The 25,927-nt window shown below is 47.3% G+C and overlaps 2 protein-coding genes across 7 annotated transcripts in view; one reads left to right on the top strand and one right to left on the bottom strand.

The window, feature by feature from the left end:
- WDR25 (WD repeat domain 25) overlaps nt 1-25,927 on the bottom strand; it is a 165,425-nt gene that overhangs the window by 138,018 nt on the left and 1,480 nt on the right. Inside the window, exons 1-2 of one of the 5 annotated variants that reach the window (XM_068254699.1) lie at nt 25,384-25,484; nt 21,984-22,615 (exon numbers count right to left, since the gene is read on the bottom strand). In XM_068254699.1, the coding sequence (XP_068110800.1) occupies nt 21,984-22,592 (609 nt within the window). In that variant the 5' untranslated portion in view covers nt 22,593-22,615; nt 25,384-25,484. Of the gene's footprint in view, nt 1-21,983; nt 22,616-24,998; nt 25,089-25,383; nt 25,485-25,927 lie in introns of those variants that run through there. The other 4 variants (XM_068254698.1, XM_068254697.1, XM_068254700.1 and 1 more) reach the window with 4 other exon arrangements.
- WARS1 (tryptophanyl-tRNA synthetase 1) overlaps nt 25,257-25,927 on the top strand; it is a 44,535-nt gene continuing 43,864 nt past the window's right edge. Inside the window, exon 1 of one of the 2 annotated variants that reach the window (XM_068254695.1) lies at nt 25,257-25,539. The gene's annotated coding sequence lies outside the window, so the exon portion shown is untranslated. Of the gene's footprint in view, nt 25,540-25,617; nt 25,687-25,927 lie in introns of those variants that run through there. The other variant, XM_068254696.1, reaches the window with a different exon arrangement.

Raw genomic sequence — 25,927 nt, 5'->3', positions numbered from 1 at the left:
CTAAACTGGTCAAAGAGGGTTGATCTCCCGCCGAAAGGAGGGTGAAGGCACAAGGTAAAGGGGGAAGAGGCGCCCAGAGAAGATAAAATGTGTTGAAAACAAATAAAATGAAAAAAGTGAGGTGACTTACCTCAATGAAGACAAAATCACGTATTACTAAAATTTTATTGCACTGGCAACGCGTTTCGAGGGTGCATACCCACTTCCTCAGGCCACACAGAAGTGCCTAATAGTGCTTGTAGCCACAAATAAGGTGCATTATTTGTGGCTACAAGCATTATTAGGCACTGCTATTTGGCCTGAGGAAGTGGGTGTGTACCCACGAAATGCATTGCCAGTGCAATAAAATTCTATTAACATGTGAATTTGTCTTCATTGAGGTAAGTCACCTCACTTTTTTCATTTTATTTGTTTGTAACACATTTTATCTCCTCTGGGCGCCTCTTTCCCCTTTACCCTCTCCTTAGAGCCCGTTCACACTTAGAACCGCAGAACGCCGGCGATTACCGCCGGCGTTTTGCGGGAGTGATTTTCCTGCAATTAGCGCGGAAAAATCACTGGACACTGCGGCGGTTTTGGAGCGATCGCGTTTAGCGTGCTGTGCACGCTAATCACGATTGCAAATCGCGAAACGCTCAGCGCCGGCAAACCGCTGCATGCAGCGCGGTTGCGGTTATCGCTAACTGCAACCGCGGCAGTGAGAACACTGCCACTCGCTACATTGTGTAGCGGTTCTTGCAGAACCGCTAGCGATTTGCCGTGAGCGGGAATCGCACGATTCCCGCTCGGGTGAGAACGGGCCCTTAGGTAAGTATCTGGCTGATTTTTTTTTAACAGTTCCCATTGACTTTAAGCTGAAAACACCTGCGGGTTAAAATGTTTTCCCACTCGGTTTTATTCTTTCTCCTGTCAGGAAATTGCAAACGCAATCACGCTCTACACCTATCGGATAGTGGCGAAATCGTGGCACTGGAAAGGAAAAATAAAAGTCGGGTTTCTCAGTAAAGTAGGATCCCAACAAGGCATACAGTACTTTGTAGCTGTGAGCACCAACAGGTTTTACATCCGGCAGCAGCTACCAAAAATTGAAATATCAAATTTGGGGTGGACGGGCGGTTTAATTTTCCGCATACCCTGGCAGGTTACTAGGGCGATCTATCATGTCCATTGAGCTAGGAATTTAATCATCTCTCCACGGAAATCTCTTCTGCACCAAAACCCCAACAGGGACTTGGCTGCCCAGAGAATGTGACAGAGAAATAATCATTTATTTTCATCCTTGGCACCAACCAACACTAACTCTGTCTGCAATGAATTGTGAGGTAACGCTCGACACTGCGCGCCATGGCCATCGACAACTACTGTACATATGCTGCCACCGTGTGGACACGTCCTGCAATGACGCCTTCTGCCAGCGCTGCTGCTGTGCACGGAAACTAGAGCAGTTAGGTTTGTGTCTCCTTGACAACAAGACATCTACACTGATACATAACAAAAAGAGACATTAAAAAGTCTTTTCTGCCTTGTAGGTGAAATAATTGGCTGAATACAATTACATTAAAATGCAGATTGAGAGGGTGATTAAAACAAACAATAGGAAGTGCTACAGAGATCTCTGTAATGGATCTATCCCCAGGGAGGCACCAATTAGCCCATGAACCACAGACTAATTACATCACTAGGAGTACAGCATATCCATTCACTAGAGACCAGTGACATCACTGAGGATGCAGCCTATCCACTCACTAGAGACCAGTGACATCACTGAGAATGCAGCCTATCCATTCACTAGAGACCAGTGACATCACTGAGGATGCAGCCTATCCAGTCACTAGAGACCAGTGACATCACTGAGAATGCAGCCTATCCATTCACTAGAGACCAGTGACATCACTGAGAATGCAGCCTATCCATTCACTAGAGACCAGTGACATCACTGAGAATACAGCCTATCCATTCACTAGAGACCAGTGACATCACTGAGAATGCGGCCTATCCATTCACTAGAGACCAGTGACATCACTGAGGATGCAGCCTATGCAGTCACTAGAAACCAGTGACATCACTGAGAATGCAGCCTCTCTATTCACTAGAGACCAGTGACATCACCGAGAATGCAGCCTATCCATTCGCTAGAAACCAGTGACATGACTGACAATACAGCCTATCCATTCACTAGAGACCAGTGACAGAACTAATATGTAGACTTTTAAAAGGAGCCTGTCAGAACAGATAGATATCAGCTGCCACTGTCAATTTAATTTTAAAGGTACAAGCTCTAGGACTGTCTTCCTTGCTTCCGTTCTCAGTAAATGAATGGCACGGCACAAGCATGCATAGCGGCTACTGATACTGCATCAGATGCATGCCCGTTCTGCCCTGAAGCCCAAATCTTTCACAAACAGAAGTCTGCAGGGGCAGCTCCCATGTGTCTGCTGACAGGTCCCCTTTAACCTGCAGCAGCCACCCATCCATCGCCGTTCCGTGAGTGGCACTCGCAGGATAATTGCAGGAAGCTGCGACTGCATGGTAATTTCATAAGCAAGCCGTAGGATCTGCATTAATAAGCGAGGAAGCCATCGGCGGTGACAGAGTGACTGGCAGCCGCGGATCCCGCCTGGCACGATATAGGGGCATAATTGAGCCTCTTCGGAGCGCTGTAATAATGACCCGTTTTAATTACGTTTGGAAGCGTTCCGCTATCTTCCCCGGCATACTAAGCCCTAAATTAATAAAGTCTCTGTGTTATTAAATAGCCGAGAAAAGCCTGGCTGCCAGGGACGACTTTTTAACCCTGGATACGCCAAACGCCTGCGGAATTAAAGGGGAACCCCGGGGATGAATAAGCATATTGAAAAACAACACACATCTGTAGGGAAAGAGGCACAGTCAGCCATAAAGAAGAATACAATCCGGGCACCAGTCTCAATTTTTTGGAGCACAAATTTATTTAACATCTTCCACAAACAGGGGTATGCGGTACGCCCTGACCTGTTTTGCTTGTTCACCCTGCTTCATCAGAGGCCAAAGCACTGTCTCCGATGAAGCAGAGGAACTCAGAACACGTCTGTGCATACATAAAATAGAGGCGCCTGGAAAAAGGGAACAGGGGATTGCCACTAGTAAAATATCGCTGAGGTTAGCGATATTGTACTAGTGACTTTTGATAGTAAAATATCAGTAAGTTTTACCAATATTTGATTATGGCTTAATCTAAAACAAAAATAACAAACACAGAAAATTTATATCGTGCCTTTCTCCTGGCGGACTCAAAGCGCCAGAGCTGCAGCCACAAGGAAGCGCTCTATAGGCAGTAGCAGTGTTAGGGAGTCTTGCCTAAGGTCTCCTACTGAATAGGTGCTAGCTTACTGAACAGGCAGAGCCGAGATTTGAACCCTGGTCTCCTGTGTCAGAGGCAGAGCCCTTAACCATTACACCTTCCAGCCACAGCTGGATCTAACCGTTCTCTCACACAGGACACTTATGTGGTGGTGCCTAACACTAAGAATCCCACCCCCTGGTGGTGCATAACCCAAGACCCGCCCCATCCCCCCCCCCCCAGAGATGCCTAACCCTAAATCCACCCTGGTGGTGCCTAACCCTAAGACCCCCCACCTTGATGGTGCCTAACCTTTAAAAGCCCCCTGGTGGGGTCTAACCCTTACAAACCCCCTCCCCTTCGGAGGTTTCTAACCCTTACTCTCCCCCCTTCCCCCCGGTGGCATCTAAACCTAAATCATCCTCCTTAAGCTAAAACACCCCCCACCCCACCGCCGTGATAGGCACCCGATTGCCGGCAAGAGGGGCAATTTGCATAGCGGGTGGCAATGCCACAGTGTAGTTATCTGCTAGCCATTTTTTTTTTCTGCAAGCCTGTCCGCAACAAATGGCCCCTCTTGCCGGTAATCGGGTGCCACAGAGAGCCCAAATTTACCTTTATAGCTGCATATCGCGGCTTTGCAGTAGCTGCGATTTGCGGGGAAGTAGCTCAAATTGGGCGCCCTAAAGCATGCTCAAGCAGCCGCCACCATGCACCCAAGTTTCCATCTTATGCTGATAAATGCAGCTTTATCTAGATGCGGCTTTTATCATAGGCGGCTAGGGCGGCGCCCTTTTATCCACAAGGGCTTCTGCGCCCATTTTTTTTACCGCACGTCTGTCAGGTCATACTACATACTTCTATTGTCTATCATTAGAATCACCTTTATTTGCCAAGTAAGGGGCTAGAGTGCTGCAGGAAGGCAGACCTGGCGGGAGGACTGGAGTGCAGCACGAGGACTGCTTGGGGCTACACCTAGTGGTTCTGGAGGGGATGGTCGTCTATGGGCCAATGGGAGGAGCTTGAAAGAGGGGCTGCCTGGGTGGGAGGAGTCGTGTGAAATCCTGGTGGCCCTCGTCCTCATTCTGGCAGTATGGAGGGGGTCCAGCCATGGCAGGGAAAATGAGGCTGAAAATTTCCGTGGCGCTAATCACTCTTTGGAGTTTGTACTTGTCAATAGCAGTTGCACCTGTATACCAGACAATGGCGTTCTAGGGGGCCCTATAGACATACCTGGGGCTTCCTTCAGCCCCCTTCAGGCTGATCGCTCCCTTGCCGTCCGCCTCCACCGCCTGGATTCTCCACTAATTCATCAAGTGGAGGGGGACTGCACATGCGCGGCTCAGACATGCAAGCGCCCCATAGCGCTACCATCGCTGGGATCATTCTGCACCCGCGCCGACTGGCCCCGACGGCCTGAATTACCAGGCCACCTAGTGGAGCAACCAGGAAGATGGCGAGGGACTGATGAGCCTGAAGGAAGCCCCAGGTATGTATTTTTTTTTCGTGGTATCAGGTACACTATAAAGTTTAAAGGAACACTATCAAAGTAATGACATTTCTATAAACAGGATACATGGATGTGGTAACCAAGACAAAGCATATATTAGCACTGTGCAGCCGCCACACACTCACAGAATGCTTGCAGGTATGCACCGCCTGGCCCACCAACATTGAAAACATTTGGCTCCCGGCTTCAGTGGGATGACGCGGCGGCTGTGCACAACAGAAGTGAGAGGAGGGAGAGACACTATTGGCCGGTCAGGATGGGAGCGAGAGTGGTTGTCTCTCGCTCCTAACACACAACTTATTGCTACTGCAAAATGCGCTCAAGTGTGGGGGAAGGATGAATATGGAATACTGCAGTATATTCCTAACTCAGAGGCCGCACCTGTGAACATGGACTATTCCACTATCCGTTGCCATCAGAGTCTTCAGGGGACACCGTCTATAGGGTACATCAAACACTGAACCGTGCTAATATATGCTTTGGCCTTGTTACCACCTTCATGCATTCTGTTTATAGAAACGCCATTACTTTTAAGAGTTCCTTTAAAGTGGACCTGAACTCTTGCACAGGACACAAGGAAAACATAACATTTTTAGCCATTTATTTAGGAAAAGGTTCTTTACAGAAAAAGCGCGTTTCCACTTGAGCGGAAACCGCCGCGAATCCGCAGAGTTTCCCTGCAGGCGAATAGTGCAGGGAAACTCTGCCATAGGGTGCAATGGTAACGCTGGCTGAATCGCTACCGCTAGCGATTCGGCCGGCTTTTCCATCCTAATCGGCGCGGGAGGCTGCGGATCCCATAGCCGTGCATGGCACGGCTGATGGGATTCGTCTGCTTTTCCCGCAGACCCGGAGGAGCCGTCTCGCCTCTCGCAGACGCGCGCCGCTCTAGTGGAATCGCGCCCTAAGAGTGATTAAGATGTGGAATGCATTGCCACAGGAAGTCGTTATGGCAAACTCTATACCTGCATTTAAAGGGGGCTTAGAAGCTTTCCTTGCGATGAAAGACATCCATGGCTACAATGACTAGGTAATGCCTAATGATGATGTTGATCCAGGGATTTTATCTGATTGCCATCTGGAGTCGGGAAGGAATTTTTCCCTTTAGGGGCTAATTGGACCATGCCCTGTAAAGGGTTTTTCGCCTTCCTCTGGATCAACAGGGATATGTGAGGGAGCAGGCTGGAGTTGTACTTTGTACTGGTTGAACTCGATGGACGTATGTCTTTTTTCAACCAAAATAACTACGTATGTAATAACAGAAATGCACCCTGTATGTATTTAAAGAGTTTAGCCTGTGTAATTCCCCCTCATTTGTGTCTAATTACAAGTTGTAATCTGATCTCTGCCTTGTGTCACATGACTACCTATGGCAGATAAGCAGATACGCCCATTTGAAAGTACAGGCTGAAAACAATATGTCTGCTTCCATGAATCAGGTAGTAGAAACTGTGCAGATTTAGTTTAGGATTTGTATCAGCTGTAACAAAGAAATGTTTTCTGTTTAAAGGTCATTATGCTGTTGTGTATCTTTTAGAGCAGAGAGGACGTTCTGAGTTCAGGTCCGCTTTAAAAGAGTTCTCTGGATTAAAAGAAAAAAAAACACACACACACAGACACTTACCTGGGGCTCCTATCGCCGCCCTGTAGCTGTCATGTCCCGCACCATCCTCCTACAATCCTCCGTTCCCTGCCGCCAGTCCTGGTCTAATCATCCCTTCAGCAAGACAGCGGCAGCGGGGCCGTGGACGTTCTCGCTCCCGCGTGCGAGCGGGAGCACGCATTATTCGTCTTTTTAGACGAATAATTGACTAGTGCCAGCGGCGGGGAACAAGTGATCGGAGGAGGACGGCATGGGAAATGACAGCTACAGGGAGCAGATAGCCATAGGTAAGTGTCTGTTTGTGCTTTTTTAAAACTCCACAGAACCCCTTTAAAAAGGGAACCAGAGAGGAAGGACAGTAAAAAATAGGAAGAGCTTTTATACATACCTGGGGCTTCCTCCAGCCCCATACGCCTGGATCGCTCCCACGCCGCCATCCTCCGCTTCCTCTATCGGCGGTACCAGGTCCCGTCACTTCCGGCGGACGCGACCAATTTTCCACATGCACAGGGGCTCCCTCCATACCCTTACGCATGCGGCTGCACAGTAGGACGCCACACGCGTAAGGATAAGGAAAGAGCAAGAGTGATGTGGAAAATTGGCCGCGTGCTTCCGCCGACTGGCCGAAAGTACGGGACCCGGTACCGGCGGATACAGGCAGCGGAGGACGGCGGCGTGGGAGCGATCCAGGCTTATGGGGCTGGAGGAAGCCCCAGGTATGTACAAAAGCTTTTCCCTTCTTCAGCTCTGGTTCTCTTTAAGCCTTGTATGCAAGAATGTGGCATATTGCCATAGAGGAATCGGGATTTAAAGTGGATCCGAGATGAACTTTTACTCATCGCATAATTGTGTTCCTTTCCTATTGTTTATAGGGCATTCCTCAAGCCAAATACTTTTTGTTTTTGTTTTCATACTCTAATTCCCTATAAACTAAACAAGCCACGCCCACAGGTTTTCAGAGAGCCAAGGCACTTTCAGACAGTAGCAAGGGCTCATGGGAGCTCAGTCTGGGCAGGAGGAGGGGGAGGTATTACTAGCCAGAGATTTCAGAGGCAGAGGGGAGGGGGGGGAGGGGGGATTAGGATTTTTTTTGCTAAAGATGCAGATAAGCCTGCCTCTGTGTAATGTTTACAAACAACATGGCTACTGTCATTGTATCACAGGAAGAAATAATCATATTCTATTAAAGCTGTTTGCAGCTAGATTTGCTGTGTAAACTATCTAAACTTTAGATAAGATATAGAGACAAGTTACTTGTTATAGTTAGTTTTTCATCTCGGATCCGCTTTAACCCCTCCAATAGAGACGTGCTACTAGTCTCCAGGTTGTTGACGGCTTGTTGATCCGGCCCCCGCAGTCTGCTGGTCGAGGCATTGAGGGCGGTTAGGGACTACTACATATGCTAGATTCTTGGAAGAGTACTTCTGCTGTGAACAAACTAGCATGTGTATAAAGCTTTAGTCACAGCACAAGTCACCCCATCTCCTCCAGCAGGACATGAGCCATACTGCCAATGGTCACGCTTCAAATAGCAGGACCCCATGAGGAAAATAGACCTGCCTTTTGGACAGTTAGATGGTAAGGGTTGACCCCAAACCAGCAATGATACTGGCCAGGGGGAAGAATGGCAGTGTGAGAGATAAGGGGAACCAGTGTGCTTGATATTCGCCATGTCATTCGTTCATGTTGTTTGAGCCTGCAGGTCATCATCTTCACTGCGGGCACACATGGGAAAAAAAACAACACCAACTGCAATTATCTATAAGCACACCCACTAATAATGTGATAGGCTAAAAGTTTGGGGGTTTTTTTATGTATATATGCACAAAGAGAGATACTGCTTGCTTGGCAGTTGAAAACAGTCATTATTTCCCACAATGCAATGAGGTTTACAGACAGCAAACTGTCAGGACTATGGCTCTGACATCACACTGTGGGAGGGGTTTCACCACAATATCAGCCATAGAGACCCTCCTGATGATCTATTTGAGAAAAGATAATTTCTTATGAGAAATGGGGTATCAGCAGCTGATTAGGATAAAGCTCAATCCTGGGTTAAATAGAACGCGAGGTGGGTCCTTGAGGGGTAGATGGGACACAGAGACGTGTTCTCTGCCTCATGACATACTTCAGTGTCTCCACAATGCCGCTCTAGAACACCCCCCCCCCCCACACACACTATAGCACCCAGAGATTGGCAACATTATTTGTCGCCATCTCAGAGGTAAACACAAAGGAGAGGAATTCCCTGCTCAAAACCCCCGCCAAGGGCGTTCCCACGGGGATACCAGAGCTGCCATTGGGCAGCTCTCTCCCCTGGCCGCGCCTCCTGCTGCTGCCCCGCCTCCCTGTACGCTATGAGAGACACACACTCAGTGCAGCGTTGTGACCCAGAGGTCAGCAAAGTGAAAGTGGGCCATTGCGGCCCACAGGAGCGGCGGGTAACTGTGGTTTTTTGCGCCTACCTGATCCGCTTAGCCCTGCAGATCAGGTAGCCTACTTTTTTTTTCTTTTTGAGCCCACCTCGGGCTCTCTTTAAAGTTACTGTAACGAATGAGGAATTATCTCCGTGGTCAGCGCACAAAATGTGCGCTGACACTGCGGAAACCCTCCACAAACGCTTAAATAACAGAACCCAGCTTTGGTGCAATGCACCTGTAGAGAGGAATTCCTACCGGCAGATGGAGCTGTGGAGTGCAGAGGAATAAACCCTCTGCACTGCCACAGATGCCAGCTGAGAATTGTACGAGGTGAAGCTATACAGGGCAAGATAGCCTCTCTCTCGAGAGAGAGAGAGTGAGCACAGAGACAGAATGTATGTATGTCCAACAATCTAGTCGCCACCGGGCGACGGTGGACACACAACAGCGAAGACCAAGCGAGAAAGCAATCGCAAGAATGGCGATTGCTAACAGTGACACAAGACTGAGTAAAGACAGAGCATAGGAAGGATAAAGACAGAACCAATAACAAACTGTAATCCAACACGAAGAAGCAAACAGGACTAGCTACACGCGGTCACCACACGAAAAGCGCAATAGCGACAAAGCGCGTGCCCGGTACGGTCACCGCACGAAAAGCGCAACAGTGACAAAACGTACCAACCCTAACTAACACATAAACCTGACAAAGATGACAGACAAATAACACGAACGCTTGGTAATCGGTTGCCTCCCACCAGACAACAGCAAGCGTTTGTGCTGGACAAGACAGACTAAAGGAGTAACCAGTAGCAACCGCAGCTAAGGTTATACTCCAAGACAGACAAAGGAGATCCACCGCCTCTACTGCCAGGGCGAATGCGGTCTAGGAACTAAATCAAACGATTTACTGCCAGCCGCCGCAGGCGACAGTACAATCGCAGGGACCAGACAAAAACAGCACAGGAATAAACAGTACAAATAATACAAAGCCTGACTGCACTATAGAGAATGCAACATGCACTCCCCAATAATTAACTACACTAGAATCTTCGCCAACAATCAGCAGAGGGGCTGAAACTCAAGGCAAGTCCAGCGGAACCAAACCTTTATGACCAGCAGGGAATTCTGGGAGGAAATGGTATTTATACTGCAAGCCTTCAAAGGAAGTAGCTAAGCAATTTGCATGACAAGTGGATGCAAATCCCTCACCAGAACAGCATATCTGAAAGTTGCAGAGTGAAGACAGGTCTCCTTTCCAGGGACCTGCAGCATTCAGACCTGAAAAATGGTCAAAAAGCTGCCTGCCTGTGCAGACAGCAGAGCAGATCATTGCGGTTACTCATAAAGTCACTCTTTTGTCCCTTTTCTTGAGTATATTTGATGCCCTCCCCCCTTAGCAACATCTTCTATTTACCAGGCTGTGTTACCAACTTCCGAGATTATCCTCACAGACCGGCGTTGCCTGAATTTGCATCCGGCGAGATCTGCGGCCCGAAAATAATGATTCTTTTGCTGGGAACGGCAGAAAATAAATGGCACGCCATTGAATGATCATTAGGGCTAAGCGTCTTCTAAATGCGGAGTAAACATGAAATAAATTATTCTGATGGCTCATTTTACTCCGCGCACAACACCCAGGAGACAAACGAGTCAGCAGAGCTGGAATAGTGAAACTTTTAAAAGAGGAATGACATCATCGTTAGCGCCGACCTGAACTCAGAACTTCCTCTGGGCTCTAAAAGATAAGCAACAGCATAAAAACCATTAAAGAAAAACAGTTCTTTGTTACAGCTGATACGAATCCTGCAATAAATCTGCAGTGTGTCTACTTTCTGCTTTCATGGAAGCAGACATAGGGTTAACATCCTGTGTTCACAAATTAGCTGCTTTGCCGAGGCAGCCAGCTGACATAGCTCAGATATCAAATTACAGTGGTGATTAGTCACAGATAAGGGGGGATTAGACAGGCTAAACTCTCTAAATACATACGGGGTGCATTCCTCTGTTTTCCTTTTGTCCTGTGCAAGAGTTCAGGGCCACTTTGAGGGAGTTCTCTTGCAGAATTGTGATCCTGCCTATTTTGGAGTACTTGAGGCTGAAAATTACAGAATATGTACGATCCACAAGAATGCCAGTTTGTTTATACTCCATAGAGAGGAAATTATGGCATCTGCTGTACACCGACTTAAAACTGCAGATGAAAGTGCAGGTCAGTGTACATCCAGAAGATGTAATACTGGGCGGAAAGAGGCCCAAAGGATGTGTAAAATGATTAAAAACAGCTTAAAAGGCAAAAAAAAAAAAACTTAACCCAAGACGAGGGCTGATATTAGATACAAAATAATGTATTCAAAAACACCCAGACAACGCATTTTGCGGGCCTTCACCCGCTTCCTCTGGTTAAACAAACATTGTTTCAAGGTAAGATTGATATAATTTGCAAATCCGTGGGCAGCACAATGGCATAGCGGACAGCACTCTCGCATTGCAGTGAGGGGTCCCTGGTCCGAATCCCAGCCAGGGCACTATCTGTAAGGACAGTGTTCTCCCCAGGCTCTTTTAGCCAGGTGCTCCACCCGGCTAGTTTTGGTGACCACCCGGCTGTCACTGGCCCTCCTCCTTCTCTGCTGTAAGCAGAGTTGTGCAGAGAAGCGCAGGCCCTGCATTCTCTCATCTCGCCCCACCCAGCTACTTTTTCATGCCACCCGGCTGGCAAAAATTTCTGGGGAGAACACTGAAGGAGTTTGTGTTTCATGTTCTCCCGTGTCGGCGTGGATTTCCTCTGGGCACTCCGGTTTCCTCCCACATCCCAAAACATACGGAGGGGGCTTGGAAAAGACACAAATGAAACCCGAGAGCCCAATATAGTGCAGTATTTCAGATAGTATCGGTATAGTATAAGTAATATAGTAGTTATACTCACAAGCAAGGGTCACCGCAAAGGCAACCACTGGACAGGCAGGTGGGGAGAATTATAACCTGACCCCACTCAGGTAATAAGAAGTCGCTCCCTGTAGACAGGAGATATGAGGATACACCCCTCCACCAAGGGTGGACTAGATCAATTGCAAATAGATGAAAAACAGAGGCGCCAACAAGAATAAAATAGTTAAAATCAGTTTAAAAAGGGGGAAGTTGGTGGACTCACCTCCCTCGTGGGCAAAAACCAGACAATGACAAGTTACTATGATTTACAGTAACATTTATTAACCCTTTCAGGACCGGCCGCCTAAGCCCCTTTCAGGACCAGGCATTTTTGCAGACGGGAGGGGGGGGCGCGTTTGGAGGGTCAGGCAGCCGGATCCCTGCAGGATCTCGCTGGGCTGTCTCCCCCCTGAGTGGCCAGGTGTCCCCCCTTGTCAGCAGCAATCACTCACCTTCCAGGCTCCAGCGATGAGCTGCAGCGGACCCCTCCACTCTGGCCAGCATCTCTGCTCCTACTGCCGCTCAGTTCTGGGTCATGGCTTGATGACGTCATCAAGCCGGGACCCGGTGCTAACGTCAGACGGAGCTCGGCCACGCTACAGACCAGATATTGTGTTCTTCAAACCTATTGCCTGATGAAGCGGGATAGTGACCCGTAAAACGCGTTGCATACTTCGAGCTTCTTAATAAATGTTACTGTAAATCATAGTAACTTGTCATTGTCTGGTTTTTGCCCACGAGGGAGGCGAGTCCACCAACTTCCCCCTTTTTAAACTGATTTTAACTATTTTATTCTTGTTGGCGCCTCTGTTTTTCATCTATTTGCAAAAACATATCGGATTTGCCCTAGACTGGATTAGAGGCAGAGGATAACAAGCTATCCTGCTGATCCTCTGCCTCTAATACTTTCAGCCATAGCCCCTGAATAAGCATGCAGCAGATCAGGTGTTTCCGACATTATTATCAGAACTGACAAGATTAGCCGCATGCTTGTTCCTGGTGTGATTCAGACACTACTGCAGCCAAATAGATCAGCATGGCTGCCAGGCAACTGGTATTGTTTAAGACGAAATAAATATGGCAGCCTCCTCATCACTAACACCTCGGGTTCCCTTTAACCTCCTTGGCGGTAACCCCGAGCTACAGTCAGGGCAGAAAACCACAGCTCAGAGCGGTAACCCCAACCAACACTCGGGGTAGCCGCTGGAGGTTCTATGCAGAGCAATGCGTGCAGCGGGCGTTTCAACTCACCTTCCGGGGGATCCCGACATCGGCCGCCATTCTTCTTCCTCTCCTCCGAGGCTCTGCTTACCCCTGGTGAGATCGCTGTCTGTCGTCATGACGACAGCCAGAAATCTCACTATAGGGCTACAGCACCACCCAGAGGAAGGATGGAAAACTGCAGTGTTGGTCCCCAGGGAGGTGTGTAAGTGCTGGGCTGCTGCACACTCTCACGGCCTATGATTTTTTTTCATGCTTTTAGGGTCTAAAAACACATGAAAAAAAATGGTTTAGACCCTAAAATCAGAAGGAATCATACCGCCAGGGAGGTTTAAGTATAGTAAAGGGAGACTGTCCTATGCTCGATATGCTGTGAGGGTCAGTGTCATGGAGGAAGGCACAAGGGGTTAACATCTAGCTCTGTAGGTAGCCCCAGGGACTGAGGGCTGGCGGGAGACATGTGACTCCCCTACAGGTGAGGATGTGATCATTAAACCCAGACAGGAGCAGGCTGAAGCACAAGACATCCACACAACCTGACAAGCGGCTGTTTTTCAGAGCAGAGGATGATTGGGGAATACAGTGCACAGGGCTGATAATTGATCCCACTGGAATGCCGGGAGGCAGGTACAGGACACCGAGCGGTTACACCGACCTGCTACTCGGCACACAGAGCCTATGCCGGGAGGCAGGTACAGGACACCGAGCGGTCACACCGACCTGCTACTCGGCACACAGAGCCTATGCCGGGAGGCAGGTACAGGACACCGAGCGGTCACACAGCCCGGCTACTCGGCACACAGAGCCTATGCCGGGAGGCAGGTACAGGACACCGAGCGGTCACACCGACCTGCTACTCGGCACACAGAGCCTATGCCGGGAGGCAGGTACAGGACACCGAGCGGTCACACCGACCTGCTACTCGGCACACAGAGCCTATGCCGGGAGGCAGGTACAGGACACCGAGTGGTCACACCGACCTGCTACTCGGCACACAGAGCCTATGCCGGGAGGCAGGTACAGGACACCGAGCGGTCACACCGACCTGCTACTCGGCACACAGAGCCTATGCCGGGAGGCAGGTACAGGACACCGAGTGGTCACACCGACCTGCTACTCGGCACACAGAGCCTATGCCGGGAGGCAGGTACAGGACACCGAGCGGTCACACCGCCCGGCTACTCGGCACACAGAGCCTATGCCGGGAGGCAGGTACAGGACACAGAGCGGTCACACCGCCCGGCTACTCGGCACACAGAGCCTATGTGCCAGATTCACTGCATCTCCTGAGATCTGCATACATCTCTAGCGGGATATCATGACCTAAAACCTGGCTAACCCGGAGAATTAAAGAGGCCCTGTAGTGACATAGAACAAAAGAGGGACACACCCAAATTGGTGTAGTATATACTGGTGGTAGAGGAAGAGAGGATAGAGTAAATACAATATACTCACAAGTCACGGTCGCCTCTCAGACCACCACTGTATAGGCAGGTGGAGAGATTAGACCTGACCCCACTCAGGGTTAAGAAGTCGCTCTCTGTAGATAGGAGAAAATGGGGAAAAAAACATACCCCTCCACCAAGAGTGGACTGTACAATGTTATAGGTATACAGAGGCGCCAAAAGAATAAAAGTATCTAAAAAGTTTAAAAACAGAGTAGGCAGTGGTGGACTTGCCTCCTCCAAGCAGACACAAGATAATATTGATGCAATATCAATGAGCAGTTTATTTATACACTCCACAAGATCATACAACGCATTTCGCAGGATTGACACCACTTCTTCAGGCAATAAGGACGGAGCATATACAAACAGCTCTGTAACTCAGCTAAGCGCTTCATGTCTCTATCTCTACAGAGGTGCTTAGCTTAGTTACAGACCTTTTTGTATATGCTCCATCCTTATTGCCTGAAGAAGCGGGGTCATTTCTGCAAAACGTGTTGTATGATCTTGTGGAGTGTATAAATAAACTGCTCATTGATATCACATCAATATTATCTTGTGTCTGCTTGGAGGAGGTAAGTCCACCACTGCCTACTCTATTTTCAAACTTTTTTTAGTTACTTTTATTCTTTTGACTCCTCTATATTCCGATAACACTGTAGTGAGTAGAATGCAGTACATTATTCAGGATATCCACTTTGACAGAAATTATTCTAGTTTCAGTATCAGAAAAACTTCCTATTTCTATACAGTGGGTTGCAAAAGTATTCGGCCCCCTTGAAGTTTTCCACATTTTGTCACATTACTGCCACAAACATGCATCAATTTTATTGGAATACCACATATAAGACCAATACAAAGTGGTGAACATGTGAGAAGTGGATCGAAAATCCTACATCATTCCAAACATTTTTTTACAAATAAATAACTGCAAAGTGGGGTGTGCGTAATTATTCAGCCCCCCTGAGTCAATACTTTGTAGAACCACCTTTTGCTGCAATTACAGCTGCCAGTCTTTTAGGGTATGTCTCTACCAGCTTTGCACTTCTAGAGACTGAAATCCTTGCCCATTCTTCTTTACAAAACAGCTCCAGCTCAGTCAGGTTAGATGGACAGCGTTTGTGAACAGCAGTTTTCAGATCTTGCCACAGATTCTCGACTGGATTTAGATCTGGACTTTGACTGGGCCATTCTAACACATGGATATGTTTTGTTTTAAACCATTCCATTGTTGCCCTGGCTTTATGTTTAGGGTCATTGTCCTGCTGGAAGGTGAACCTCCACCCCAGTCTCAAGTCTTTTGCAGACTCCAAGAGGTTTTCCCTGTATTTGGCTCCATCCATCTTCCCATCAACTCTGACCAGCTTCCCTGTCGCTGCTGAAGAGAAGCACCCCCCGAGCATGATGCTGCCAACACTATTTTTCACAGTGGAGATGGTGTGTTCAGAGTGATGTGCAGTGTTAGTTTTCCGCCACACATAGCGTTTTGCATTTTGGCCAAAAAAATCCATCTTGGTCTCATCTGACCAGAGCACCTTCTTCCACATGGTTGCTGTGTCCCCCACATGGCTTGTGGCGAACTGCAAACGGGACTTCTTATGCTTTCTGTTAACAATACCTTTCTTCTTGCCACTCTTCCATAAAGGCCAACTTTGTGCAGTGCATGACTAATAGTTGTCCTATGGACAGAGTCTCCCACCTGAGCTGTAGATTTCTGTGAGGCCTGTGAGTTTAGGTGGACGGCCTTGTCTTGGTAGGTTTACAGTTGTGCCATACTCCTTCCATTTCTGAATGATCGCTTGAACAGTGCTCCGTGGGATGTTCAAGGCTTTGGAAATCTTTTTGTAGCCTAAGCCTGCTTCAAATTTCTCAATAACTTTATCCCTGACCTGTCTGGGGTGTTCTTTGGACTTCATGGTGTTGTTGCTCCCAAGATTCTCTTAGACAACCTCTGAGGCCATCACAGAGCAGCTGTATTTGTACTGACACTAGATTACACACAGGTGCACTCTATTTAGTCATTAGCACTCATCAGGCAATGTCTATGGGCAACTGACTGCACTCAGACCAAAGGGGGCTGAATAATTACGCACACCCCACTTTGCAGTTATTGATTTGTAAAAAATGTTTGGAATCATGTATGATTTTTGTTCCACTTCTCACATGTACACCACTTTGTATTGGTCTTTCATGTGGAATTCCAATAAAATTGATTCATGTTTGTGGCAGTAATGGGACAAAATGTGGAAAACTTCAAGGGGGCCGAATACTTTTGCAACCCACTGTGTATTGCTGTATATTGGTATGTAGCCACGCCCTTCTGGTAATGCTTAGCTTTTTAGCTGTGCGTAACTCTCCTCCAAGAGCATTCTGGGAGATCAGGTATTATTTGTACTGACTTCGGAACGCTGAGTATACAAATATTCCGCAAAGCTGCACCTGCCAGATGTCACCACCTGTGATAAATTACAGAATGTAAGTCAGGGAGAGGAAAGATCTTATAATGGGCAACCCCGACTAAATAATCTATAAATGATTGTTCACAATAAAAATAAATAAAATGACAGTTCCTCTTTAATATCAACCCCTAAGTCCGGGTTCACATAGACAACCTGCGTTTTCATTGCGGTGCAATCAGATGATTGTATCGCACCACCAAAAAAAAGCTTCAGAGATACTTCCATTAAGGTGGCCACACACGATACAATAAAATGGATCTCCCGAAAAAAATCAATAGCTTTTTTTCATTTGACTGAAAAATCCGATTGGATTTCCCGTTTTTTTCGATTTTTATCCGGAATGCCAGATATTTTTCTTCAGTTTCTCTAAAAATTGTATGGTGTGTGTTAGATTGTCAATTTATTAATATACACACCCTAGTAATTTCCTCAGAGTTTCCAATCATTTTTATCATAATTGGGGAAAAATGTAGCTTAGGTATGTGGTACATTGGTCAGATTTTTGAAATGTTACAATCAGTCAGAAAAATTGATTGCAATTCTTAAATTGAACATATTTAAAAAATTGTATGGTGTGTGGCCACCTTAACGCTCCTCTGCCTGATTGTGCATGCATTGCCCGCCTTCCACTATAGAAAGTGCATTGTCTCAGCATGAGGAATACTGGCCAATCAGAGAGGAACAGAGGTGTGGGAGGGGAAAACAGGAGGAAAAGAGGCTTCAGCCAATCAGGCTGCATTAGTTAAGATTGAGGGGGAAGTAGAGAAGCAAAAAAGGACAACCCAGCATGCCCTGCAACTTCCTTTGTGCGGCAATGTACCAGATAAGAGTCAGGTGAACTGGGGAATGATCATTTATAAACAAGAAAAGTAATAGTGATTTTAACGTTTGGATTGCCTGGTTAGCATCCTTATTACTTGTTTACCAGTTAAAAATAAAGAATTGCTTTTTTATTTTATGCTCGACAGTTACTTAAAGGGGAACTGAAGAGAGAGGTATATGGAGGCTGTCATGTTTATTTCCTTTTAATCAATACCAGTTGCCTGGCAGCCCTGCTGGTCTATTTCTCTGCAGTAGTATCTGATTAAAACCAGAAACAAGCATGCAGCTAGTCTTGTCAGATCTGACTTATAAGTCTGAACTACTGAAACACCTGATCTGCTGCATGCTTGTTCAGGGGCTATGGCTAATAGTATTAGAGGCAGAGGATCAGCAGGGCTGCCAGGCAACTGGTATTGTCTAAAAGGAAATAAACATGACAGCCTCCATATACCTCTCTCTTCAGTTCCCCTTTAAGGGAGGAAATGACATAAGGATTGGTTTCAAAATAGCCACACTTAAAATGGGAAATGCTAAGAAGGATTTTCTCTTTTTTTACTGTAGAAAAGTCACTGAAATCAAAATGTGGGCATTGCAATACATATGTTATGTAAGTAGAGCAAGTATTTATCTACTAATATTAATAGTATATGTGGGGAGGTTTTCTGAGATAGTATGGCTGACAGCTCCTCTTTAATGTGATTCTTCTTTAATGTGACTCTCTACTGCTCACTTCCTGTGGCGGAGATACGTATTGCAAGCATTTTTTTCGCTGCAGAGGCAGATTACATTGGCCTCCGCACACCGCAGCGCTGACACCAAACAGTTTAAAATATCAATAGCACCATTGAATTACCTGACTTCCGGTGCATGTGCGTTACAGCACATGCTGTCTAATAACGTGCTGATGACCTAGCGTTAGAGCGGATGCTTCCGGCGCATCGCATCCGATCTGAAATGTCCCATAGACTTTCTGTCAGCCTGCGCTAAAAATGGTTCATGCAAAACAATGAAAACGCGCCAGTGTGAATGAGGCCTACGCGAAGAATGTCAAAGTTCTGCCCAATCAGACATTTTCCCTCCCTCGGTCATTTGACCGGTTAGTGTTACAGGGTCTCAGGTGTGACTGGGGAGCAGGAGGTGTGTTACATTTGGTGTTATCGCTCTCACACTCTCTCATACTGGTCATTGGAAGTTCAGCATGGCTCCTCATGGCAGAGAACTCTCTGGGGAGGAGCTTATAAAAGAATTCTGCCCAATCAGACATTTTCCCTCCCCGGGGTCATGTGACTGGTTAGTGTTACACGGTCTCAGGTGTGACCGAGGAGCAGGTGTGCTACATTTGGTGTTATTGCTCTCACACTCTCTCATACTGGTCAATGGAAGCTCAGCATGGCTCCTCATGGCAGAGAATTATCTGAGGAGCTTAAAAAAAGTATTGTTGCTCCACATAAAGATGGCCTAGGGTAGAAGAAGATTGCAAACACCCTATCACTGAGCTGCAGCATGGTGATCAAGGCCATACAGAAGTTTAACAGGACAGGTTCCACTCAGAATAGGCCTCACCATGGTCAACCATAGCAGTTGAGTGCATGAGCTCAGCATCATATCCAGAGGTTGTCTTTTGCAAACAGACGTATGAGTGTTGGCAGCATTGCTGCAGAGGGTGAAGGAAAGGGGGGGGGGGGGGGGTCAGCCTATCCGTGCTCAGACTACACACCACACACTGCATCAAATTGGTCTGCATGGCTGTCCTCCCAGTAGGAAGTCTCTTATAAAGATGATGCAAAAGGAAGCAACAGTGAAGAAACAGTGCGCTGAAGACAAGCAGACTGAGGACATCGATTACTGGAACCATGTCCCGTGGTGTGATGAGACCAAGATAAACTTGATAATTGATTCAGATGGTGTCAGGCCTGTGCAGAGGCAACCAGGTGAGGGAGTACAAAGACAAGTGTCTTAGCTACAGTGAAGCATGGTGGTGGGAGTGTCACGGTTTGGAGCTACAGTTCACTGATGGAACCATGAATTCCAACATGCACTGTGCCATACTGAAGCAGAGCATGATCCCCTCTCCTCAGAAACCAGAAACTGGGCTGCAGGGCAGTATTCCAACACGATAATGACCCCAAATACACCTCCAGGATGACCACTGTCTTGCTAAAGAAGCGGAGGGTAAAGGTGCTGGACTGGCCAAGCATGTCTCCAGACCTAAACCCTATCGAGCATCTGTGGAGCATCCTCATATGAAAGGTGGAGAAGAGTGAGGTCTCTAACATCCACCAGCTTCCTCATGGAGGAGTGGAAGAGGATTCCAGGGACAACCTGCGACGCTCTAGTGATCTAGATGCCCACGAGAGTTAACGTACCCCTGACATGGTCTTGATATACTTTTAAATAGTTTTATTACTGGTGCTGTGTGACTTTTTCACAGCACACAACACCATCCCCCCCCCCCCTCCAGTTCCCCCCTGTGGCCCATTCTAGCAGCAGTTATGGTCGGGGAGGAAGTGACAGTTCTTCCTCCCTGCTGTGCGTACAAAATTCTGCCCCCTCCACCTGCCGCTTTAGTTCCATATGTGTTTCACTGTACACAGTGCGCAGGGGAGCAGCGCTGTGTGCGGACTTGTAATAAATGACAAGACAAGACAAGACAAATAACCTTTATATCGTGCTTTTCTCCTTGCGGACTCAAAGCGCCAGAGCAGAGCAGCAGCCACTAGGGCGCGCTCTATTGGCAGTAGCAGTGTAAGGGAGACTTGCCAAAGGTCTCCTACTGAATTAGTGCTGGCTTACTGAACAGACAGAGCCGAGATTCGAACCCTGGTCTCCTGTGTCAGAGGCAGAGCCCTTAACCATTACACCATCAGCCCACACACAGCGCAGCCCCCTGCATGCTATTTGCAGTGAAACACATATGGCACTAAAGCGGCAGGTGGCGGGCGGAGTTTTGTACGCACAGCAGAGAGGAATAACTGTAAACTTCCTCCCCGATCATATCCGACGTTCTGCCTCAGTCGAATACTTTAATTGAGCAGAACAGGGGTTAGAGGAGGCCCAGGAGTGGAGAGGCTGGTGCTGTGTGCTAGTCGCAGCACCAGCAATAAATATTAAACGTTTAAAGGGAAGGTTCAGGGTGGCTCTTAAAAAAATAAAAATGCCCATCCACTTACCTGGGGCTTCCTCCAGCCGTGGGCAGCCAGGACGTGCCCTCGGCACCGCTCCGCAGGCTCCCCGTCCCCTCCGGTGGCCGACCCGACCTGGCCAGGCCGGCTGCCAGGTCGGGCTCTTCTGCGTTTCAAAATGCGCCTCATGGGGGCGCGCTGACGTCATCAGACGTCCTCTGGGCTGTACTGCGCAGGCGCAGAACTACAAGCGCCTGCGCAGTACAGCCCGGAGGACGTCCGATGACGTCAGCGCGCCCCCGTGAGGCGCATTTTGAAACGCAGAAGAGCCCGACCTGGCAGCCGGCCTGGCCAGGTCTGGTCGGCCACCGGAGGGGACCGGGAGCCTGCGGAGCGGCGCCGAGGGCACGTCCTGGCTGCCCACGGCTGGAGGAAGCCCCAGGTAAGTGGATGGGCATTTTTATTTTTTTAAGAGCCACTGTGAACCTTCCCTTTAAGGGGAGGAGGGGAGGGGGTACTTTAAAGGGGAACTGAAGAGAGAGGTATATGGAGGCTGTCATGTTTATTTCCTTTTAATCAATACCAGTTGCCTGGCAGCCCTGCTGGTCTATTTCTCTGCAGTAGTATCTGATTAAAACCAGAAACAAGCATGCAGCTAGTCTTGACAGATCTGACTTATAAGTCTGAACCACTGAAACACCTGATCTGCTGCATGCTTGTTCAGGGGCTATGGCTAATAGTATTAGAGGCAGAGGATCAGCAGGGCTGCCAGGCAACTGGTATTGTCTAAAAGGAAATAAGCATGACAGCCTCCATATACCTCTCTCTTCAGTTCCCCTTTAAGGCAGTGCTGGAGAATAATGGTGGGCACACAAAAATATTGACACTTTTGGCAGAATTTTTCACTTTTCACTTAGCGGTGTACTCCATTTTGTTGCCAGCAGTTTAGACATCAATGGCTGTGTGTTAAGCTATTTTGAGTACTTTTGAGTTGACTGACTACTTTACATTGTGTCACAGTGCCATATCTTCAGTGTTGTCCCATGAAAAGATGTAATAAAATATTTACAAAAACATGAGAGGTGTCCTCACTTTGTGAGATCCTGTAGGTGGGTGCAGCAGGTGGGCACTTACCTTGACGGTGCTATCCATGGAGGCAGAGAGGAGTAAATGGCTGAACTGCTTTACCGGACACCACTGGACGCGGTTCACCGGGCCGGAGTGCTCCTGCATCTGAAACACCACATTCCTCGGAATCCCAGTCTCCTTGTACTTCTCAGGTAAATACGGCCCCAGATAGTTGGACACTTTGAAGATACTCCGTGCTGATTGGACGGTGTGGTCATGTGACTTCTCCTCCACGTCACATTTTACCTCTTTGGGTACTTCGGACTGTTCCTGACGGAGTCTTTTAGGAATATAAAGTCTCACCGTCTCTCCACCGGGAGGCCTTTTCTGTGGGTTTGGGGGGCAGTTTATAAAGTTGACCTCTGACTTGCTGAAAGCGTCCCCCGTCCTGGTAAAACTTGGTACAGCGGTGGGTCTGCTATGAGGGCCAATTGGGTAGAGGTTTCTGGCCACGCCCACTGCAGCTGTCCCACAGCAAAGAGAGGAAGGGGCAACATCATTCGCTGTACCAGACGTCAACCCATGTTCAGTGGCTGGAGGTGTCGAAGGGCTTGGGCCGTCCTCAGGCTCTTCCGTGTCAGACTCAGAATCCTCATAGGCTACTAGAGAATTCATCCTCACATCTCACCGAAGTGCACCTGCATAAACAAGAAAGGAGGTACAAACATCTGTAAACTCTTGCAATGAGATAAAACAGAGAGAGAACGCAGAGAGCCCGATATAGTGCAGTATGTACTGGAATGATGTGGATGATGAAAGGCTAGTTTATTAAGTTATACTCTCAAACAAGGGTTACCATCCAGGCAGCCACTGTAGATGCAAACATAAAAACCAGGTGACACGCCAATGGCTGCAAAACATTGCTTGTATTGCAGAACAGTAATGCTACGTACACACATGCGACAACGATCGTTCGTTGAGAACGACGAACGAACTTTTAATTGATGAAAGAACGACCTATGTAAAGTTAGTTTTTAAATGTGTGTAACGATCTGATCGTTAGAACGAACGTTACATCACATAAAGCGACTATTGCGCTTGCGCATAAAAATGAGAAGTTTCATGGAGAAATAGCGAAATGCGCATGTCAAGCCTAGTACGAACGACCGTTTCCAACGATGTACTACTTTTGCAAACGATCGTCGTTGGTAAAAATCCGCCAAGCTAGATCGTTTGTTTTTAACGATCTAGCTCGTCCGTCGTTGGTTGCTTTTTTTAAACGATCGTCGTTTGAAACGATCGGGGAACGATCCTTTCAAACGACTATAGTCGCATGTGTGTACGCACCTTAACACTACATGTTATGGACACGCAGGTCCTTCATCAGGTGCATAACCTGATATATACACCAGATGAAAGACCTGCATTTCGGTAACATGTAGTATCACTCTTCCGCAATACAAGCAATGTTTTGCAGCCATTGGTTTGCCACCTCTTATTTACGTTTCGTTGTACCAGAACCGTTTCAGCAATCCGGTCGAGACAAGGCACCGGCATAACCCCAGGCAGTTACACCGGGGTGCTGTCTCTTTGGGCCATTACTTGGTTAAAACACTGCACAGTTTTCTCCCCAGGCTGTTTTTGCCGGGTGCTCCACCCAGCTAGTGTCGGTGAGCACCCTTCTGCTATCTGCTCACCTCCTCCTCTGCTGTAAGTCGAGAAGCACCAGCCCTGCATTCTCTCATCTCACCCAGCTACTTTTTCAGTGTACAGCAGTAACACTAAAGAGAAGACAGGTGGATCTGCAACGCGAAAGGGCGAGACTGCGCCTGTCACCACTGCCTCCGGAGTGCTGGCGGATAGTTGGGGGTCCCTACAGATGCTGGGGCCATTGCCCCCTTTGCCCATATGGTAGCGTCAGTCCTGATTAAACCAAACAATGTATTCTGTATGGATGGAAAGACGGTAGGAAGAAAACTGAAACATCGCCTCCTCCCCCCCAATACATTGATCATGGTGATCTACGTTTTGTGTTAAAAAATGATCACATTTTTGATGGTGCTAAATAAAAATAAATGAATGATTGAATAATAATAATGTATATATATATATATATATATATATATATATATATATATATATATATATATATATACACACACACATATACACATATATATAGTGTATATATATTCTTCCTTTCATCATATCGTACTTCTTACCATAATTACTGTATATTCCTGCGTATAAGACTACTTTTTAACCCTTGAAAATCTTTTTGAAAAGTTGGGGGTCGTCTTATACGGCGGGTGTCATTGATGCCGGGTGATACGCCCTATCCTGTTACCGCCTCTCAGATCTCCCTGCTGAGGGAGCGCACTCTATTCTGCTCTGACAAACAGGTAGACAAGGAGAGCTGACCAGTCTACTTAAGGAGAGTTGACCAATGCAACAAGTCAATTGACTATATACTGTTATATACCGGGTAACACATACAGTACAGCACCAGTATCTGTTCATACACAGCACCAGTACATGATTTTTTTTATTTTTATTTTAATTTGGTGTGCGTTGGAAGAGGGGTAGTCTTATACGGCGAGTATATCCCAATCTCTATATTTTAACTGGAAAAGTTGGGGGGTCGTCTTATATGCCGGAATATACGATATTTGTAAAGGTTTAGATTTAGATTGTAAGCTCGCAAGGGCAGGGCTCTCTCCCCCTTTTGTGTCTTGAAATCATTATACATTTTATTCCTCATGTTACTTTTATCAGTTATTACCAGTTCTGTATCTTGTATTCTGTATCATTTTTGTATTTTGTCACTAATTATGTATCTTGTATTTAGTGTACACCATTGTCTGTATTATGTACCCCATGTTCGTTTCTTACTTTGTACAGCGCCACGGAATATGTTGGCGCTTTATAAATCAATAATAATAAGGTTGCTTTAGCAAGTCAGCCAATAACTGGTAACTCTTTTTAATTCAACTGATGGTCACACTTATTATAATAACTATATATGTACATATATGAAAATAATAACATAATGACATGATGATATAATAATGTGATAGTCACCCCGCACCCAACACACCTCCCAGCCAGTGGGAAGTGCAGCACTCAGCAGTCTTTCAGCTCTCCCATACCGGGAACACGCGCTTCCGGTGCGTCCTGCTGTAAATGCTGTCCTTCCAGAAACAGATATTTATTATTAGGTTCCGCTTAAAAAATATCATTAAAATAAAGGCTAACTGAAAAGCAACAGCTAACATTCTTCAGCTAATAGTGGAACAGCTGCCAGCGCCAGCATGCCATCGGGGACCCATCAGCTCACCGCTAAAGCTCTATACAATGTACACGTTAGGTGTTCAACAAACCTCTCAATACTCTTAATGGTACTAGTAATAATGTCTTATTTTTCTAAAGAGATAATTCTAGGCGTTTATATAACCGGAGAACTTACTCAGGAACACAGGAGGAGCCAGCTCTGTGCTAGGAACTGAAGAGCGTGTCTATGTTTCCGGAGTGGAAGGGATGCGGGGTGCACGCTGGAACGCTGCGTGGTTCTCCAGTGATTGCAGCATACGGGCAGTGGCTGGCAGTGGCACGCGCCGGTGAGGTAGGTGGGATGGTACAGCCCGGTGTGGGGGGAGATAGGGCGATGGAACATACCATGTAAAGCTTTACATTGCTATTGGGGGGGGGGCATTAGAATATTCCTCCATATGGATCTGTAAAGCTGTCCCCTGTAGCAGTCAGCTCACCAGTTAAGAACACCCTCCTTACCCCTCCTTCTGTTTAGCTGATAGAAGTTTTAGATATTTCTCTTTAATACTTATGTGGTGTCACCTCCCCAGTCTTGTCTATGGGAGGGTAGAGATTGGGGTCTGATCTAGCTAGTGGTAATGTCCATAGCTCACAACTGTCCCTCTTTTGAAGGGACAATCCCACTTTGGGAGCCCTGTCCCTCTTTCCTCCTCATTTGTCCCTCTTTCAGGACTTTGTTC

Source organism: Hyperolius riggenbachi, chromosome 9 (genome assembly GCF_040937935.1).
Source record: "Hyperolius riggenbachi isolate aHypRig1 chromosome 9, aHypRig1.pri, whole genome shotgun sequence".
Classification (NCBI taxonomy): Eukaryota; Metazoa; Chordata; class Amphibia; order Anura; family Hyperoliidae; genus Hyperolius; species Hyperolius riggenbachi.
The sequence above is the reverse complement of the archived record's forward strand: the minus strand, read 5'-3'. Positions and strand labels throughout refer to the sequence as shown.